Source organism: Sus scrofa, chromosome 4 (assembly GCF_054392235.1).
Source record: "Sus scrofa isolate SSC_HxYL_T2T_F1_AM1 chromosome 4, Sscrofa_HxYL_maternal_Yorkshire_Landrace_v2.0, whole genome shotgun sequence".
NCBI lineage: Eukaryota > Metazoa > Chordata > Mammalia > Artiodactyla > Suidae > Sus > Sus scrofa.
The window spans coordinates 129,910,578-129,930,553 of NC_139386.1; the positions used below are offsets into that span (position 1 = coordinate 129,910,578).

General features: G+C 41.2%; 1 protein-coding gene across 12 annotated transcripts in view; it reads left to right on the forward strand.

Moving 5' to 3' along the window:
* Positions 1 to 18,629, forward strand: part of EVI5 (ecotropic viral integration site 5) — a 232,499-nt gene extending 213,870 nt beyond the window's left edge. For all 12 annotated transcript variants that reach the window (XM_085024007.1, XM_021090208.2, XM_085024006.1 and 9 more), the window contains one exon: positions 14,139 to 18,629. In XM_085024007.1, the coding sequence (XP_084880133.1) occupies positions 14,139 to 14,450 (312 nt within the window). In that variant the 3' untranslated portion in view covers positions 14,451 to 18,629. The remainder of the gene's footprint in view (positions 1 to 14,138) is intronic.
* Positions 18,630 to 19,976: the final 1,347 nt, after the last annotated feature.

The following is a 19,976-nucleotide window of genomic DNA, read 5'->3' on the forward strand; positions in this document are numbered from 1 at the left end:
TAAACTATCAGTATCAAAATACCATTGGAAAACAAAAAAGAAATACTTTGAAAAATAAAGGAAGCAGTTTTAGTATTTTTGTTTAGTATTTTGTGGCTGAATTATTTGGGGTTTTTTTCTGGTGACTGTAACTACTTTATCATTACAAGGTCAAGCTACAGATCAATTCGGAAGCATATTTGAGAGGTTTTATTGATCACCTCTTTTGGGGATACAACTAAACAAATGATTGAAACCAAGAAACCTAATATGGATGGTGAGAAATGTTTGTTTTTAGATCTGTGCTCTTCCTTGTTCCCTGAAGATTTTGAGGCAGATTGCATGCGTACATATAAAAGTAACCAAATATTATGTTAGTTAAGCCAAATGAAAGTGCTGATACTTGACTTTCCCTTACAAAAACGGCAGTATCGTATGGTTCGGTCTAATAGTTAAAATAATTAGACCTAAGGCAGAATCTGGTAAAATCAGAATTATGACTAGCACACAAAAATGCATTTGGTGTCAAAGTAGGCTGCGTATTAGGTACCAGCACAAAGCAGGGAGCACAGCCTATTGAAGGTTCATGTTGTCTAGTAAGACAAAGCCAGACCAGTTACTCTTTTTCTGTTTCTTAACTTTGAAATACATTTCTTTTATGGATTCGTATATGGGACAGGAAAACACACTGAACCAGAAAGTGTTAGGCTAAATCAGAGCAATTTTATGATGGATTAAAATAGTGGACTCTAAGTATATAACTTAATGATCATCTGGTTGGAGCTAAAGGTAAAATTTAGAAATACTAGCAGAAGAATGAATAGCAATTTTGTGTCTCTCTAGCACTCTTCCATCGGTACTATTTCTCAGACTTTTATTTAAGAATAGACATTTTAATTGAAGTAAAAGATAGATACAGAGAAATCCTTAAATCCTAAGTGTTCAGCTTGATGAATTATCACAAAAATGAACATGCCCATTTAATCTTCCGCCTAGGTCAAGAACTAGAACCTTACCAGCATTTCAGAAGTCCCCTTGTCACTCCTGTCATGTACTGCCTAGTTTTTACCTTTAAGGAAATCATACAGAATGAATTATTTTGTCTTCTTTTGCTCAATGCAGTGAGACTTATCCATGTTGTTCCATGTAGCAGTAATGTGTTCATTCTTTTCTGTTACTATTTAGTATCTAATCTATGAATATACCATAATTCATTCTACTCATTTCTTTTTGGGGTTTTTATGAATAAAATCACAAACTATAAACTGTTATAAATGTTTTTGGTATAGTATACTTATTTCTGTTGTTTATCTACTTAAGAATAGAATTGCTGGGTGACTGTTACTATTTATTGTTCGAACCAGGGCTCTTTCGAGAATGAAAATAGTTTGTTCCAAGCAAACTGTTATCTAGGTTATTTTAGGTGTAGGGTGTGTAGATGTTCAACCTTGGTAAATGCTGCCAAGCCATTTTCCAAAGTGCTTTTACCAGTTTGCACTTTTTCCACCAAAGCTGCAAGAGTTACCATTTCCATGTCTTCACTGAGGTGATTAGACAGCCAAAAATTCAATGTCGTTATTTTCTAATTAGAACTTGGGATGAAATTTAATCAGTATGACCAGTTAAGGGACCACTAATGTGCTTTGATAACCAACCTAGCAGAAGGCAAGGCAGACGTTCTTTCGCGAAAATTGAGTTAATGTTACAGCACTTTGGGAAGTGGTTTGGGAGTTTACCAGAGCTTAACACAGTGACCCAGCAAATACACTCCTGGGTATATACACCAGAGAAATGAGTGCTTACCTTCACCGGAAAACATGTTTCAGAATGTGCCTGGCAGCCTTATATGCAGTGGGCTGGAGACAACCCAAATGGCCGTTAACAGTAGGATAATTAAGTTACAATGTATTCGCATAGTGGAATAGTACGTGGCACTGAAAAAGTGTGAACTACACCTGCCAACGTGGAAGAACCTCACAAACACAATGCTGAGTATCAGGATCCAGACGTAAATGAGTTCACACCATGTTTCTTTATATTAAGTCTGAGAACAGGCAGTGCCACTCCAGGGTGGTTGAGGTCAGAGTAGTGGCTACCTTTGAGGAATGTAAGGTGATCACTCGGAGAGGGAGGGACACGAGGGAGCCTCCCGGGCTGCTGGAAACATTCTGTATCTTGATCTGGGTGGTAGTCACATGGGAATATCCGTAAGTAAAAATGTATCAACCTGTACACTTAAAATCTGAGGGGTTAACTATGTTTTATCTAAACATTACCTTGAAACAAACATACTCTCTAATTTTTCTCAAGCAGTTTTGACCTTATAGCATTGCGGGCATAGAAAACTACCACAGAACATCTGACTTTTTTAACTGATAGTCTTTTTGGGGGGCAACAGTCTTAGGTTTACAGAACAGTTGAGCAGAAAGTACAGCGATAAGCCCCCTCAACTCCTTCCCTGATTGTCCCTTGTTATTAACATCTTGTGCTAAAATCTGTGTTTCCATTAGGATGCGCTCTTCATGTTGTGCGCCCTGTGGGTTCTTGCAGATGTATGACTTGTATCTGCCGCTACGGCCTCCTACAGCACAGCTGCACCTGCTGACCTGTCTCTTGTCATCCTTTCTTCTCTCCCTCTGAGCCTCTGGAAAGCACTGCCCTACTTCCTGTCTCCATCATTTTGCCTTTTCCAAATAGCATATAGTGGGAATCATACAATATCTAGCCTTTTCCAACTGACCTCTTTGACTTAGAAATATACCCATAAGATTCTTCCATGTCACTCCCCAACCCCAGCACTCCTAGCAGCCTAACATTAAACTGCTTAACAGCTAAATATTATCAGACCTCTCTCTGGCCTCCGTACTTGGAATACAGGCTTCATCTCTTTAGTGGGGCTTTTCAAATGTGTGACACCACATGGTACTTCCTAAGCAGAAGGAATAATTGGCACAGATTGAGTCATCTGGAGAGAAGCCGGGACCCTACTCAAAAGATCCGGAAAGGGCTCCACTCTTAAGAAAGGGGTATTTCATTTGCGTGTGTGCTTTAAAGCTCCTGACTTTTCCTGGAGGTGGTCTTCAACACCTGCCCAAAACTGGAGCGTAGTTACCGTAAAACTCTTCTGTTCTAGTGAGATAGTTTAGGTCCAAAAGACAGTAGACGGATGGTAATAGTACCAGTGCCTGATGAGCTAGTCATGGGGAATGTGTTTTAAATTATTGGTAGTGGTACCTAGTCATTCTTTTTTTCTCTATTTATTCTTAATATATGAAATTCCAAACATAATTTTGTTTTTTGCCCCTGCCATGGCATGCAGAAGTTCCTGGGCCAGGGATCCAACGTGAGCCACATTAGTGACCATGCCAAATCCTTAACTGCTAGACCACCAGGGAACTTGTTTGTTTGATAAATTTTTATTTTTTATTAAAGTATAGTTGATTTACAGTGTTGTGCCAGTTTCTCCTATACAGCAAAATGACCCAGCCATACTCACATGACTGGGTGTATGATGCACATTCCTTTTCTTTCATATTGCAAAAATCAGCCTAAAGTTATTAATCTAGGAGTTTCCTGGTGGCCCAGCAGATTAAGGATCTGGCGTTGTCGCTGCTGTGGCTTAGGTTCAGTCCCTGACCAAAGAACTTCCTCATGCTGAAGTCACGGCCAAAAATTTTAAAAATAAATAAATTCCTAGGAGTTCCCGTCATGGCTCAGCGGTAATGAACCCTACTAACAACCATGAGGACGAGGGTTCTATCCCTGGCCCCACTCAGTGGGTTGAGGATCCAGCATTGCCGTGAGCTGTGGTGTAGGTTGCACACATTGCTATGGCTGTGGTGTAGGCCAGCAGCTGCAGCTCCGATTCGACTCCTAGCCTGGGAACCTCCATATGCTGTGGATGCAGCCCTAAAAAGCAAAAATTTTTTAAATTTAAAATAAATAAATAAATAAATTACTAATCTAAACAAGAAACATCAAGGCATATTAGAGGCATTTAATCAGTGTAGCAATGTCATCACCAATTCTGAATTGACTCATATCTTACTGTGACAGGATGCCTCCTCACACCACACCTAACCCTCCCAACAGGCACTTCACTCAGTCCTGCTCTCACACGACCGTGCTCAGAAGTAGTTTCTCTATCAAGGCTTGTAAGCTAGAAGCACACTGCTGAGGGTAGGCATGTTATCCCTTAAAAGATATGTTCTGTCGGGGGCTCGTCTCACCCCCTTGCAGCAGTCCTGTAATAAAGACTCTGCTTGCTTGCCAAAAAAAAAAAAAAAGTATGTTCTGTCACCTGGTATGAAGCTGATCCTCAGAATAAAATTTGACCTTGAAGGTTGACGTTTGATAGGAAGAGATAAGAAAGCTCTGATTCTGTTTTTTGGGTTTTTGGGGTTTTGTTTTTTTTGTGTGTTTTTTTTGGTGTTTGGTTTTTGGCTTCACCCGAGGCGCTCTGACTCTGTCCTGTGCACACACAGGTTGTCTAACTTGGATGTGGACTGAGAAGTTAAGGTGTCTAAAATTGGGTGGCATTCCTCAGTGATGAATCCCTGAAACGCTCACCCCATGCAACCCAGACTTGAAACTACATGGTGAAGGTGTCTGTAAACCTCAAAGAATAGGTCATATCTTAAAATATTTACTAGCCTCATGGTTCTTTCCATTTTGATTTGGTTTTTTTCCCTAGTTGGTTGTGTGTCCACATTTAGGCCATTGTATTTTTAAAATACGACTGTGGGTCGGTGTGACGATGGCAGTGGTAAATTGATAAGAAGTCCTTACGTCCAAACTTCTTTCCCCTTACTGATTTTCTCAACATGATCATATTCTAATAAATCCCTAAAAGGAATCTATTTGGAGCAGTGTTTCTCAAATGTGATCCATGGATCACCCTCTTCAGAATCAACATGTGCACTTGTTTAAAAGAGTTCCTGCTGTGGCACAGCAGGTTAAGAATCTGGCGTTGTCTCTGTGGCGGCACGGGTTCGACCCCCAGCCTGGTATGGTGGATTAAATCTGGCTTTGCTGCAGCTGTGGCCCAAGTTGCCACTGGGGCTCAGATTTGATCCCTAGCCCAGGAACGTCCATATGCCATGGGTGTGGCCCAAAAAATAAATAAAAATCAGATTCCAGATGTTTGAGAGTAGGGCCCATATAAAAATATAAAAATGATGTTTTTAAAGTAATAATCCAAGGTGTTATGTATAATAATTTATTATTAATTACTGATCTAGAGAAGTAGGAGGTCAGAGGGTGCTCTTAATATCACCAACATTCTCACAGAAGTGCAGACTCCAGAGCCGCTGAGTCGAAGAGCCAGTGAAATCATCTCCCAGGTAGTGTGGCTCTTTTTGAGCTAAGGTTCTTTGGAAAATGGCAAACCTAATTAATACTTAAAATGAGTTACTCTTAAATGTTGCAGCAAACAGAAGGTATTTGTTAGAAGGGAAAATAAACAAGCCTGTTTTTACTCACGCTACATACTCATGTTTAAAGATAAAATAATTTGAAAAACAGCACTAGGTTATGTATTATATTTTTCTAAAAAGATCTAGTTCAACAGGCCAAAGTTATTTATTTTTTTGTCTTTTCTAGGGCCACACCCACAGCATATGGAGGTTCCCAGGCTAGGGGTCTAATCGGAGCTGTAGCTGCTGGCCTACACCACAGCCACAGCAATGACAGATCCGAGCCACGTCTGTGACCTACGCCACGGCTCAAGGCAACGCCAGATCCTTAACCCACTGAGCGAGGCCAGGGATCGAACCTGCATCCTCATGGTTCCTAGTCAGATTCATTAACCACTGAGCCACGACAGGAACTCCCCAAAGTTATTTAAAAATGCTTTTTTATTTGTTTCCAAATAGTCCAAGGTCAAAGGTGCAGGATGTTATATTGAAATGAAAGTGGCCCTGGGAGTCCTCTTGTGAAGCATCAAGGATCTGGCTTTATTACTGCAGTGGCTTGAGTTGCTGCTGTGGCATGGGTTCGATCCCTGGCCCAGGAACTTCCACACACCGTGGGCAAGACCGAAAGAAAAATAAAAGGAAAATGGCCCTAATTTGATGGTTGTTGTAGCTAGGTCTTGACAGCATAGGAGCTCACTAAATTATTGTCTATATTTTAATAAATATCTGTATTGAAGAGTTCTAATCTTTTTATTTATCCAGTTGGCAAAAACTGAAAGAAAAAAAAAATGGTGCGAGGTTGTAGAGAAAACCAAACTTTTCAGGCAGTGTTTGAGGATGTAAAGTCATCGCCTTTCTGGAGGGAGGCTTAAACCTAGAAATCAAGGTCCTTAAGAATGTTGCAACTGCACCGCATTCTGCATCTCTAGCTCCGTGTCTTAAATATTCAGACAACTCTGCAGAGCTATTGCCTTCAAAGGTGTTCACGACAGTACTGTTTATACAGGGAAGCAGTGGAGGCCTCAATTTCCCAGCAGGAGGGTCAGTTAAGCAGTTCACGATAGATTCCTAAATATGATGCTATATAGCCATTAAAAGATTATGACATTGAGAGGTGTGTGTGATGTGTCGTTAAGTGAAAAACCAGGTTATAAAACAATATGTATAGTGGCCAGTCTATTTTTGGAAAGCACATAAGGTTACATAAATCATCTTGAGGAGTTCCCATCTTGGCGCAGTGGTTAACGAATCCAATTAGGAACCATGAGGTTGTGGGTTCGACCCCTGGCCTTGCTCAGTGGGTTAAGGATTCGGCATTGCCGTGAACTGTGGCGTAGGTCACAGACGTGGCTCAGATCCCGTGTTGCTGTGGCTCTGGTGTAGGCTGGTGGCTACAGCTCCGATTAGACCCCTAGCCTGGGAACCTCCATATGCCGTGGGTGCGGCCCTAGAAAAGAAAAAAATTTTTTTTAATTAAAGTATAGTTGATTTATAGTGCTGCACGAATTTCTGCTGTGCAGCAAAATGACTTAGTCATACATAAGATATAACAAAATTTGAATGGCATTATCTCAAGATTGTAGATTGAGGAATTGCTTTATTTTCTAAATTGCCTTAATTGATACGTTACTTAGGTAGTAATACGTGCATGATAAAACTAGACACCACATTGTAGTTTTGATTGGCATTCTCTAGTAATAATTCATGATATTGAGCATCTTTTCATGTGCTTTTGGCTATCTGTCTTTGGAGAAATGTCTGTTTAGTTCTTCTGCCCATCTTTTGATTGGTTTTTTAAAAATATAAAGCTATATGAGATGTTTGTATACTTTGGAGATTAATCCCTTGTTGGTGGCTTCATTTGCAGAGATTTTCTCTCATTCTGTGGATTTTCTTTTTTTTTTTTTTTTTTTTTTTTTTTTTTTTGCTGTGCAAAAGCTTTTAAGGTAATTAGGTCCCATTTGTTTATTTTTGTTTTTTTATTTTCATTACTCTGAGAGGTGGATCCAAAAAGATATTACTGTGATTTATGTCAAAGAGAGTTCTACCTCTGTTTTCCTCTAAGAGTTTTATAGTATCCAGCCTTATGTTTAGATCTCTAATCCATTTTGAGTTGATCTCTGTGTATGGTGTTTGAGAATGTTCTAATTCCGTTCCTTTGTGTGTAGCTGTCCGTTTTCCCAGTACCACTTATTGAAGAGGCTGCCTTTTCTCCATTGTATGTTCTTGCCCTCTTTATCGTAGATTAGTTAGCCATAGGCACATGGGTTTATTTCTAGGCTTTCTTTCCTGTTCCACTGATCTGTATTTCTGTTTTTGTGCCAATACCATACTGTTTTGATTGCCGTGTGGTATAGTCTAAAGTCAGGGAGCCTGATTCCTCCACTCCATTTTTCTTTCTCAAGATTGTTTTGGCTATTCAGAGTCTTTTGTGTTTCCACACAAATTTAAAATTTTTTGTTCTAGTCCTGTGAAAAATGCCACTGGTGATTTAACAGAGATTGCACGGAATCTGTAGATGGCCTTGGGTAGTGTGGTCATTTTCACAGCACTGAGTCTTGCAGTCCGAGAGCATAATGTGTCTTTCCATCTGTGTGAGTCATCTTCCATTTCTTTCGTCACTGTCTTACAGTTTTCAGATTACAGGTCTTTTGTCTCTTTAGGTAGGTTTATTCCTAGGTATTTTATTCTCTTTTATGTGACAGTAAATGACTTAACTTCTTTTTCTAATCTTTCATGGTTAGTGTGTAGGAATGCAGGAGACTCCTGTGATCAGTTGGGTGTCCTGCAGCTTTACGGAGTCGTCGATGAGCTCTCGTAGTTTTCTCGTAGCATCTTTGGGATTTTCTATGTGTGGTATCATGTCATCTGCAAACAGTGGTAGTTTTACTTCTTCTTTTCCAATTTGATTATTTTTATTTCTTCTTCTTCTCTGATTGCTGTGGCTAAGACTTCCAAAACTATGTTGAATAAAAATCATGAGAATGGACCTCCTTGTCTTGTTCCTGATCTTAGTGGAAATGCACTCAGCTTTTCCCTGTTGGGAACTGTGTTAGCTCTGTGTTTGTCATATATAGCCTTTGTTATGTTCCCTCTATGCCTACTTTCTGGGGATTTTTATCATAAATGGATATATTTTAAAGATGTATTGAGCTATAATTTACATACCATAAAGTTCTTCATTTTAAATATGTCTTTTAGTATATTTACAGAGTTGTGTGACCATAGCTACAATCTAATTTTGAAACATCTCCATCATCCCACAGAAGAAACTCGTGTCCATTTTCAGCCATTCTCTTTCTCCTCCCCTCGCCCTGAGCCCTAGGCAGACGTTAATTACTTTCTGTCTCTGTAGGCGTGTCTATCCTAGACATTTAATATAGAAGGAATCATGCACTATCTTGTGTTTTATATTTGGCTTATATCAGTACTCGATTCTTTTGTATTGCCACATAGCTTTCAGTTGTATAGAATCAGTATCTTATGATTATTTTACCTGCAGGCACTTGTTCAAATGATTGAGACAGTTTTTTCATTTTCTTGTTGTGTCCTCTTATGTGTCACTGTCCTCCAATATAAATCTCTTCTGTTCAAACAATTTAGGTGTACTGTTACTTTCACCTTCTTGAAGAACTCTTTCCTATGGCCTGTTCGTCTACTTCAGAGAGGTCTGGCTGCCGGGAGGCCTCCTGCACAGCTACCATCTTGAGAGCTTTTTATGTCGTCCTAAGAATTCTCTTTGCCTTACTTTGGTATTGGGCTTCGTTTTTACTACGCGAAAAAAGAAAGTTTTTAGTGTACTTCATTTTCGTGGGGCATATTGCCTATCTTTCGGAAGGCAAGGGGAGATGGGAGATAAACTATAAAAAGTATTTATCTGGTTCTACTTCTTGTGATTTTCACAAAATAGCTTTTTTTTTTTTCTAAGTTCGTAACGCTTTTAACTCATATTTTAACCTCACATGTAATTGATAGTTTATATGGACATAGAAAATTTTTAAGTATAATTTTTTAGGTTGGAGTGAGTTCTTGTGGTACAGCAGGTTACAAACCTGACTAGGATCCATGAGGACGCAGGTTTGATCCCTGACCTTGCTCAGTGGGTTAAGGATCTGGTGTTGCCTTGAGCTGTGGTATACGTTGAAGATGTGGGTCAGATCCTGCGTTGCTGTGGCTGTGGTGTAGGCCAGCAGCTGCAGCTCCTATTTGACCCCTAACCTGAGAATCTCCATACGCCTTGGGTGTGGCCCTAAAAATCAGGGGGAGAAAAAAGGTTAGAAATGTTTTTCTCAGAATTTTGAAGGTACTGCTGTATTGTTTGATACCATTCTGATTCTTAATCTTTTCTGTAAAACATGTTTTTGTTTTGAGCTGGATATTTTGTCTTTTCTTTGTCCCCAGTGTCCTGAACTTCCATTGTCATGTTCCGTGGAATAGGTTTGCTTTTATGCATTGTCCTGGACACGTAACAGGCTTTTTCAAGCTCAGAGCTCTGTCTTTCAGGTCAGAGAAGTTTATGCCTAAGATCCCTATTTAGAATATCACTTTTTTTTTTTTTTCTTTGCCTGGCTGCAGTGTCTTCAGAAAGAGTCGATGATTTTTTTTTTTTCTAAATTTTCTTCTCCCCAGATAGTCTGTTATCTTCTAGTTGCCTTTTTTTCTGGTTTCTCTTAGATGCTTTCTGCAAATGTTGGGTAATATTTGACTCTGCTCAGACTTTGAGTCTGAAGAATTTTAAAACTCTGGCAGGAAGTTCTGAATGCTTGGGAAGGATCCATTGACCGTGACAGTCATTGCAGGACGGTCTAGCTGAGACCCTTCTTTGGGGAATTGAAAGATTCCCTAGGGAGCTTTCCCCTTACGTACAATCTCAGAAAGGCCTGGTGCCTCAGTTTCCTTGATGAATCTCAGAAGTCCTTCAGGGTACATTCAGTGACTTAAAACCTATGTCCGATGTCACCTGGACAAGTAATGCTTTTTTTTTTTTTTTTTTGTCTTTTTGCCATTTCTTGGGCCGCTCCCGCGGCATATGGAGGCTCCCAGGCTAGGGGTCGAATCGGAGCTGTAACTGCCAGCCTACGCCAGAGCCACAGCAACGCGGGATCCCAGCCGCATCTGCAACCTACACCACAGCTCACGGCAACGCCGGATCCTTAACCCACTGAGCAAGGGCAGGGACCGAACCCGCAACCTCATGGTTCCTAGTCGGATTCGTTAACCACCCCGCCACGACGGGAACTCCCTGCTTTTTGTTTTCTTTTCCATGATATGAGTGTATTACTGACATTTCACAATTAAAGTCTTGTCATTGCTGTTAGTATCATGAAGATATTCCTGGAGTCTTTCACCTAAAATTAGAAGAACTGCGGGCCTCAGAAGGGCCCGCTTAAGTATACATGTGTACTTGTCAAGACAAGAGTCTGTAGTTTCTATCTGATTCTTGATCCCGCGATTGACCCAAAAAGACAAAAACATTACCTAGAGAGCGGTCCTCACCTTAGGATTTACAGCCGAATTGCCCACCTTTTTTGAACACACACATTCCTAGACCCTATCCTTACCCCAGGAGAAAGTTTCAGGAAAAGGCATTGAGTTCGCCTGCTCCTTGCTTCAACCACCAGAGAGTAGACCTGGCCCAGAACAGCCTGCTTGTGCTGTGAAGGCGGTGTCCGTCTGCATGTTCCTCAGAGACGCAGGTGCACGTGCATAGTTCAGAAGCACCTTTGTCCTGAATAATTGATGGTTCCATTGCAGGTAAATCAGCCCCTTTCAGAGTGAGCCCTGTTCAGTGTGAACAGAGAATCTTCCACAGTGACTCTCAGCTGAGTATGTCAAAATCTGAGATGCTTATAAGAAACGTCGATTCTGGGGTTTCACTCTCCACACTTTGGTTCCTTAAACCTGGGAAGTGACTCTGCATTTTAATGGGCATTCTTGCTTATCCTGATGCTGATGATCAGTGGGCCATATTTTGATATGTGCTACTCTGCTTTGCCGCTAATAATGTCCCTGAAAGGTTTTTTCGGGGGGGGGGGGAGCATTGAAAAGGTTCCTTGTCTGCTTTTTGTTGTTGTTTAAATAAAACTAGTTCCTAAGAAGCAACCTAGTACTAAGGGCAAGCAATACAGCTCTTAGAGGCAGGCAGTCGAGACTTTGCCCTTTAGAGGGCCTGGCTCTGGTCTTCTCCCAGCCAGACTCCTCTTCACAGGATGAGTCCCAGAGGACATCCACACCCAAAGTCTAATCCCTTAAGACCGCACTGGGTGCTGAGTGCCCTGGAATTCCTTGCCCAGATGTCTGCAGTCAGAGCCTGCACAGGCCTCGTCCCTATCAGAACTGCATGCGCACGCCTAGATCTCAGGGGTCCCCAGCGGCGGCGTCAGTCTTACCACGCAGTCCTGACCTTCACATATTTCGTCTATTCACCAAAAAAAAATTGTCTACAGCCTTTGCTGTTCTGTATTAGCAGTTCTCAAATAAACAAGCGTGAATTGCATCTCCTTTGACCTTGAAGAGATGACCTTTCAACCTGTAGTTCGTTTCATATAATATTTGAGGTCAATTATTACATCTGATATGAGGCTACAGTGTTTTAATGGCCGTAAATGCTGTTAGAGCAAAGGGAAGCTACAGCTTTCCAAACAATTGGGAAGTTGTGGCTCCTCTGCCATCCTCCTCCTTTATAGCCAGGAAGAAGGAAGACACGTGTTCTGTATTATTTCTTCAAAAGGGTCTGGGGGAAAGAGAAAGGAAGAGATTAACTGACTTCATTGTACCCTTGGAGCTGTGAATCCTGTGTTGCAATGTGGTGATAGGATGTTGCATCAGAAGGTGGCCGTTGTAGTAACGCAGTGGGGAGGTCTCTGCAGGGCTCGGTACCCTTCCCTGAAGATTCAACGCCACCCTGATACACCGTCTGCTCTGCCAGGGAGGAAGGTGTTACTGAAATGACACTGCGCCTCGCGATGGTGGGCTCTAAGCCTCAGGCGCAGGGATCTCCTTGGGGTTGAAGGTTCACCTGTGGCAGACGTCATTGTCTTGAGTCCCAGCAGCCCTCTTGTTTCCCATTGTCCCCTCCCAACGGGAAAGGACTAGCATTTCTGCACTTCTTCCTGGAATTCTGTCGGGAAGGCTAGGAGGTGTTATGGCAAAGCTGTAATGTCTCTGCTCTCAGAACCGTTAGTTTTGAAAGTGTATGTAACATTTCCTGAATATTTCACATTGCCTTTATCTCAAGATTTGAAAGATTGCTAGTGATCAGGAATTTGCCCCTGAGAAACAAAATTGCCTGTTGCTGGTAATGCTAAGGGCAAGAGATATGGGGTGTAATTTAGCAAATTCTTGATAGTCAAGGCAGACTTGGGTAATTAATTGTTTTTATTGTTTCGGGTATTTTAACTCTTCTGCTTTATTGTAGGAGGAAATTCATGGTGTGTGAGAAAAATTAAACTAGTGTTAATATCAGAATTAAACTACATATATCTATAGTTTTTTGACCACACCCCTGGCATGCTGAAGTTCAGGCAGGGGATCGAACCTATATTGCAGCAGTGACAAGGCTGGATCCCTAACCTGCTCAGCCACCAGGAACTCCTAAATTTTATATTTAAACATAAACTCTTGAGAAGGGGACTGATATCTAAATTACATGGTAGTGGACGTGGTAGTTTCCATGGTAGTGGGTTTGGGAACTCGAGAGAACTTTGGCAAAGAAGTGGCAGATGATGAAAAGAAATCACCCTTGATCCTGATAAAACTAGTTTGGGGGAGTGTGATTTTGATGTGTGACAACAGTGGGTTTTTCAATACTGAACTCTACAATTTTCAGACTTGCCCACCCAAAAATAGGTAGCGTTTGATTCCCACATCCCTTCCCACCAGAGAGTCTGGCCCTGGAAAACTCCAGGGATAGAGAATCAGAGCCTGGTTCCCAAAGATGGAAAGAGAGGGAAAGGAGCCGGCCGTGGGTGCCGTTGCTGTCCCCTCTCCCCTTCCCTGGGGAGAGAAGTCACCCCTGCCTGGGAAAAACGGGGAGAAGGCAAACGCGTTACCCCCTGCTGGCGCGTCCCTGTGCAAAAGGACCCGCCGAGAGTGGAAGGAGCGCTCCTGCCCTCACTGAGTGGCAGTGCTGTGATAGTCCTCAGGATGGCAGCACCCGTGGAGACCCTGGCAGATGCAAAGATTCGTAGACCAGTCTCGTCATTCACAAAATTATGGAGACACGCAAAGACAGTGCGTGTGATGGTTCAGGCTACTGACCTAAGCCCACAGCATCCGAGACACAGGCCGAAATGTCTGCACGTGCACTGCCAGGAGGGCTGAGATTTACCTCAGAATCATCCAGGGACAGAGATATGGCCCAGGAGGGGGTTGATGTTGAAATTAAGTGATAGGTACAGGGCTTCATAATGTTACCTCTAGTATAACAAAGGTTTGGTTCGAATCCAAACCTTGCTCTTGGCTGTGTGTCCTCAGCAAGCCATACTACCTTAGTTTGTTTCCTCATCTTTAAAATGAAGGCAATAAAATCAACCGCATAGGACGGTTGTGATGATTCAGTTAAAATAACAAGTTATGTGCCCACTGTATAACGCATGGGAGTTACTGAAACACTGGTAGTTAATATTATATCTCTAACTGGGAGAAGGTCAAGGTACCGTCTTCCTTAAACGTGGAATGTCTGTTTTCTTGGAGTGTGTATATTTCCGCCAATTGAGTATATCAACTTGGATTTTGTTTTGACAGCTCAGGTGCCTAAAAGGCCAGAGGGGCTTCTCCAGCCAACCCCCTTTTGACGGAATCCACATCATCAACCATTTAATGGGAGATGACGAATCATTCCACTCCTCTGATGAAGAGTTCATAGATAATTCCTTACAGGAGAGTGGCGTGGGTTTTCCTTTGCACAGAAAATCTGGCCTGATGTCTTTGGACCCCGCCGTGGCCGATGGCAGTGAAAGCGAAGCCGAAGACTGTGCTCTGAAGCCCAGAGGGAGCAGCCAAGCGGCTCAGAAGGAGCGGCCGCCGAAAAGAGAGTCGTACTCAACCACTGTCTGACCATCACTGTGACCTGGACTGTGGAGTTTTTTAAGGGATCAGTTGTCACATGACTAAGGGTTTTTGGAACATATCTGTTTCATATGTGTATGTGTATGTATGTGTGTGTGTGTGTGTGTATATATATATATATATATATATTTTACAATCTTATCTGCCTTTTTATCTTTGCCAAATCTTCACCACTGACTTACCATTGCCATAAAGTAGACTAGAATATGGTGAATGGGAAAAATAAGGTTCTAACAGTATTACCGAATATTAATGTTTCTTGCTTAGAAAATGCAATTATATCTATATGTGGAAACCATTTTGAAGTTCAGAACTATGGGAAATTGTTATTTTCTTGAGACAAAACTGTTCTTGTGCAATATTTTATGCTCCGTGAACAAATTGTATATTTATGTTTATCAGTTTGTTTTCAGGGCAGCTGTCTACACACAATTGACCAAGACCAATATCTGGTTTATCTTGGGGTGTTTTTTGTGTGTTTGCGGAATATTTTTTTTCCCAATTAAAATTACCACTTTATGAGTGGCCCATTGAAAATTCCCAAACACAAAGCCTTTTTTTTCATATAATTTTATAAACAAATTAATGGTTATCTGTTTTGAGAATTTTAAGTTTTATCTTAATTTCAAAATTTTTATGTGCATATGATGCTTATAGGTGTGGCCTACCAGTCAGAGTAGTAAGTGAACTACAAATATCTTGGGTTTTTGTACATATTTATAAATCTGCATCAGTCACCCCACATGGAACATTTTATATGGAGAATGTACATTTGCAAAATGACTGCCTTCAGCATTCTAACAGGACTTCTGTAAATAATAGAGTCAAAGAAAAAGGAAAATAAAAACAAACACTAATATTTTTAATAACTTTAGTATTTTGCTTAGCATTCAACACTAGCAGATTCGTAACTCATGCTTGTTCAAAAACACTATTGGTGAAATCTTTTACTTCATGTGTATGTAACTAATAAATTTCTCATGATTAGAGAGGTTATAGCACACATTACTTAGTGCTAATAGTCTACTTAATATAATTTAAGCCAAGGACTGAGGTCCATGATACACAGCAGTTATATGTGCAAATAATCTATGAACTTTCTCTTCAGATTCTCTAGTTACTAATCTATAGATAAAGCAAAGCCATAAGAATCCTTTCCTACCAGTTCCTTACCATCTAGACTTTTTTTTTTTCCCTAGAAAACTGAATGTCTATTGTTGATAAATTGGAGGAACTAGCCAAACTATACTTACACTATGGAAAGACTGCAAAAATGTGTTGACTGGATGCTTTCTATTCTCGTTTTCATCAGCAGCCTATGGAAAAAAATAAATAACCTTCAAGAATAAGAGCAAGGTGGAAGTCAGTAAATACAAAGGTACAATTCTGTACGATGTGTTGCATGCAGAAAAAACTACAGGACAAAATGGCGTAGAAGAGACAGTAGTTTTCTGTCTAAAACCAGGAGTTGGAGTTCCTGTTGTTGCTCAGCAGATTAAACACCTGATGCGTATCCATGAGGATGTGGGTTTGATCCCTGGCCTCGCTCAGTGGGTTAAGGATCTGGCGTTGCTGTGGCTGTGGCGTAGGCTGGCAGGTACAGCTCCGATTTGACCCCTGTCTGGGACTTCCATATGCCACAGGTGCAGCCCTGAAAAGCAAAAAATAAAATAAAGAAGACCAGGAGTTAAGCCTTATAGTACATTGTAGGCAAGGCTTTCCCAGCGAGGCCTTGGTCGCTTTTTGCTTGAGAAACAAGATTGAAAACATGCCTACCCTGTCCATCATCCCAGGCTAAATTCTAGTGGTTGGGTAATTTACCTGTGGTCACAAGTTCGTATATAGCAGAGCCAAGATTTTAATCCAGATCAACAGAACATTTGAAAAAGGCTCAGCTAATGAATTTCTCACTTCCCTGCTTTTCTGATAGTGGAATAGCAAATCAAAATAAATTTGATTTAAATGTTTCTTGAAGATATTGTGTAGATGTGTATTTATAGACATGTGAGTATCAACACTCATAAGTGTTACGCAGCTTGTAAGTATAGATACTGCTCCTACAACTGACTGGGGCCTCTGGGCTTCTCTTGGCACCCACTGCTGTCACCCTATGGCTGTCGATGCCCGAGGGAAAGGAGAGGGTTCAGAACCACGTCATTACGCTTGACCCTTCACCTCCAGAAATCAGAATGAGCCCATAAGCCTGGTCCAGCCAACAACCACTTTGTGTATGATTCACAAGCTAAGAGTGGTTTTTACATTTGTAATTCGTTGAGGAAAAAATCAAAAGAATGATATTTTTGTGTCACATGAAAATCTCATGACTTTGAAATTTCAGTGTTGATAAAGTTTTATTGGAAGTTACCTGTGCTTACTCATTGGCGGTGTTGCCGTAGCTGCTTTGGACTATGATAGCAAGTGGTGTAGCTTAAACTACAACTGTCTGTCCCTTTAAAGAAAGAGTTTGCTGGCCTTAACTTTTTTATTTTATTTTTTTTTCCTTTTTCAAGGCACACCCAAGGGTATGGAAGTTCCTGGGCCAGGGATTGAAACCAAGCTGCATCTGCTGTCTATGCCACCGCTGCAGCAACCGCAGATCCTTAACCCCCGTGCCAGGCTGGGGCACGAACCAGCAACGCCACAGGGATGTTGTGGTCATTAAGCCACTGAGCCACAGTGGGAACTCCTCCTGACCTTAGTTGAAATACTTTAAAATGTAGATTACCTCTTCATCTTGTCTCAAGTAGGAAATTGAACCATTTGGTTTTGCTGTTGAGCTAATGGTTTGGAGACGTAAAATTCCCTGGTGGATCTTATGCTTAGAGCTATTCAAATGGAGAGTGTGCCAGGTATTTTAGATTACGAAGTCTTTGAAGCCATAGATAAATCTGGAAGCATATCTGTGCCTTTGGAAAGGGAGGAAGAAAGGAAAGAATTCCAGAACCCCAGCACTGTTCTTTAAAGCATGCGTCATCCACCTTTAGGGTACGCCTCAGTGAGTCAGTGTTGTTTAAGAGTTTGACTTTAGAAGTCAGAACACCTTTCTAGAACCATGTTTCAGTTCTAAACTCTGAAAGGTATTTTTAGAGAATTTCCTGTGCACTGTTTCTGGTTAGGAATTAGTTGTTAAAAGAATCGTGGTAAGTAAGCCTTAACCTGTTGAGACTCTAATTTGGATAACGAACAACCTGAAACAACAATCGTCTCCTTCCAGATCTTGGATTTAGCGCCTCGGTCGAAGCGTTTAAAATCTTCCCAGCCTCTAGGAGGTAGTAGGAGGACGCCCTCCTTTGAGATAGCTGCTTCCTGGTGTCATTGCCAGTAGAGACGACAGCCCATCCGAGTAAAATGGAAGTTGTATTGAGGTGATGAAACAGACCTTATAGATCAAGAAAATATTTCGACAGCCTTTTAAAAAATTCATGGTAAAAAAGAGAAGTAACTTTATCCAACTCCTACCCTTTTTTATTGATCGGTACTGGGCACTCCGTGTTTGATGACTGATTGAGTAAGTCCCACCTAACAGGCTGGCCATTTTAGGAGGAAAAACCCTTTTTCTTAGCTCTGGACAACGCGGCTTGTTTCTCTCCAGATAGTGCCTTTGATGGAAAACGAGGTCTAGAGCTTCTTTAGTGTTTTTTTCCTGACGTGATAAGAAATGTGTGGGTCCTCATTCATCTTCAGCTTTTACATCCTACCCTATAATTTTCAGATATGAAGTAAAATAAGGGTATGAATTGTGTTTTGATCGCTTGATGATTGTGTGCGTACCAGATGTGGACAGCTAACCGTTCATGAAACCAGTGATTTACTTAGTTAAAGCAACGAGCTTTAGCCTGAAAGTTATTGCTGCTCTGTCATTAACAAAACAGTAAGTTTTTTAATTAATTACTTTTAATTTAATTCATTCTACTGAAACTAAACTTTCTGGTTAAAAATGGAGCGAATGCTATTTATAGTCCAAGTTTTGGCATCACGTCCATTGATCTGTTGATCCCTTCTTTTCACTCCAAAGAACTGAGAGAATAATGCATTAGATATACTACAGAGATGCAACATTATAATGTATTTCGTTTTACCCTTGGAATTTCTTATTGTAACATTGTATGATAACCTGAAATGTTTTACTTGTGCCTTTGCTTTAAACAATTAAAGTTTTCCATTTTATAAGTATTTCTCTTTTCTTAAACTATTCAACTTAAAAGGGAATAGATGTTTAAAAAAAACCAAAAACCTGTGTCCCATCAGCAGATCTTCATGAGTGAGGCTCGTGCTCCAGCCGCATAGGGCCCATACCCGCCTGATCCAGCGTGTGTGATTAGTGCCAAACAGAGAGCCTGGTACGAATTTTTCGACTTAATATATTAATAATTCAGCCAAATATCTAGATTTGTTATTTCCTTCAGAAGCATGCTAATTTTTTTGATAATAGTTAATGGCAATATTTTCTTCTCACATTGTGTTTTAGGTTATTAAATTAGCAACTAATTCAATACATATATTTAAATATATCGTTTGAATATACATACAGAGGTAAAAGAAAGTTATGCCTTCTACATCTTTATCACAATGTCAATATGTAGTTCAGAAGCAGGAGTTCATTTTATATTCTGCTTTATTCCCAACAGAGTTTACAGGCACTTCATAAGGGTGCATGAAACACGACAGGATGCTGATCATCTGGGGTTTCCTACCTTGACTCTGTTGACATTGGGGGTCAAGTTGTTGCAGGTGGCTGTCCTGTACATTGTAGGCTGCTTAGCAGCACCCCGGAGCTCTACCCACTAAAGACCAGGAGCACCCCCTCCTTCACTTGTGACGACCCAGAATGTCTCCAGTTGCTAAAAGTAGGGAGGACCGAGAATGAAAATCACCCCTGGTTGAGACTCTCTGGTGTATATTTAGAAGTGGGTCCAAAAAAAAGGCCCCCAGGACCAAGGCTAAAAATACCTACACCTATCGAAGACGGACAAGTGTGACCGTTTCTATTAGCTGCTTCTACAAGTAAAACCTGAACTACATACAGTGAGGTGCCTCTTCACACCTACTGGGCTAGCTGTCCAGACACGCACACACTGATGAGTGTTGGTCAGGAAATGGGAAAATTGCAACCCTCGTCCTTGCTGCCCGCGATGTAAGTGGTGCAGCCGCTGTGGAAAAGTTTTGCCAGTTGCTCAGAAAAGCTAAACATATAAACATAGACTTGCCATATGATCTGGCAATTCTCCTTCCAGATATATATTCAAAACAGAGGAAGAGGGAGTTCCCTTTGTGGCTCAGCAGTAATAAACCTGACTAGTATCTGCGAGGATGCGGGTTTGTTCCCTGGCCTTGCTCAGTGGGTTAAGGATCCAGCGTTGCCGGAGCTATGGTGTAGGTTGCAGACGAGGCTCGGATCCCGCGTTGCTGTGGCTGTGGTGTAGGTCAGTGGCTACAGCTCCGACTGGACCCCTAGTCTGGGAACCTCCGTATACCTCGGAAGTTAAAAAAAAAAAAAGAAGAAGGACAAGCTAG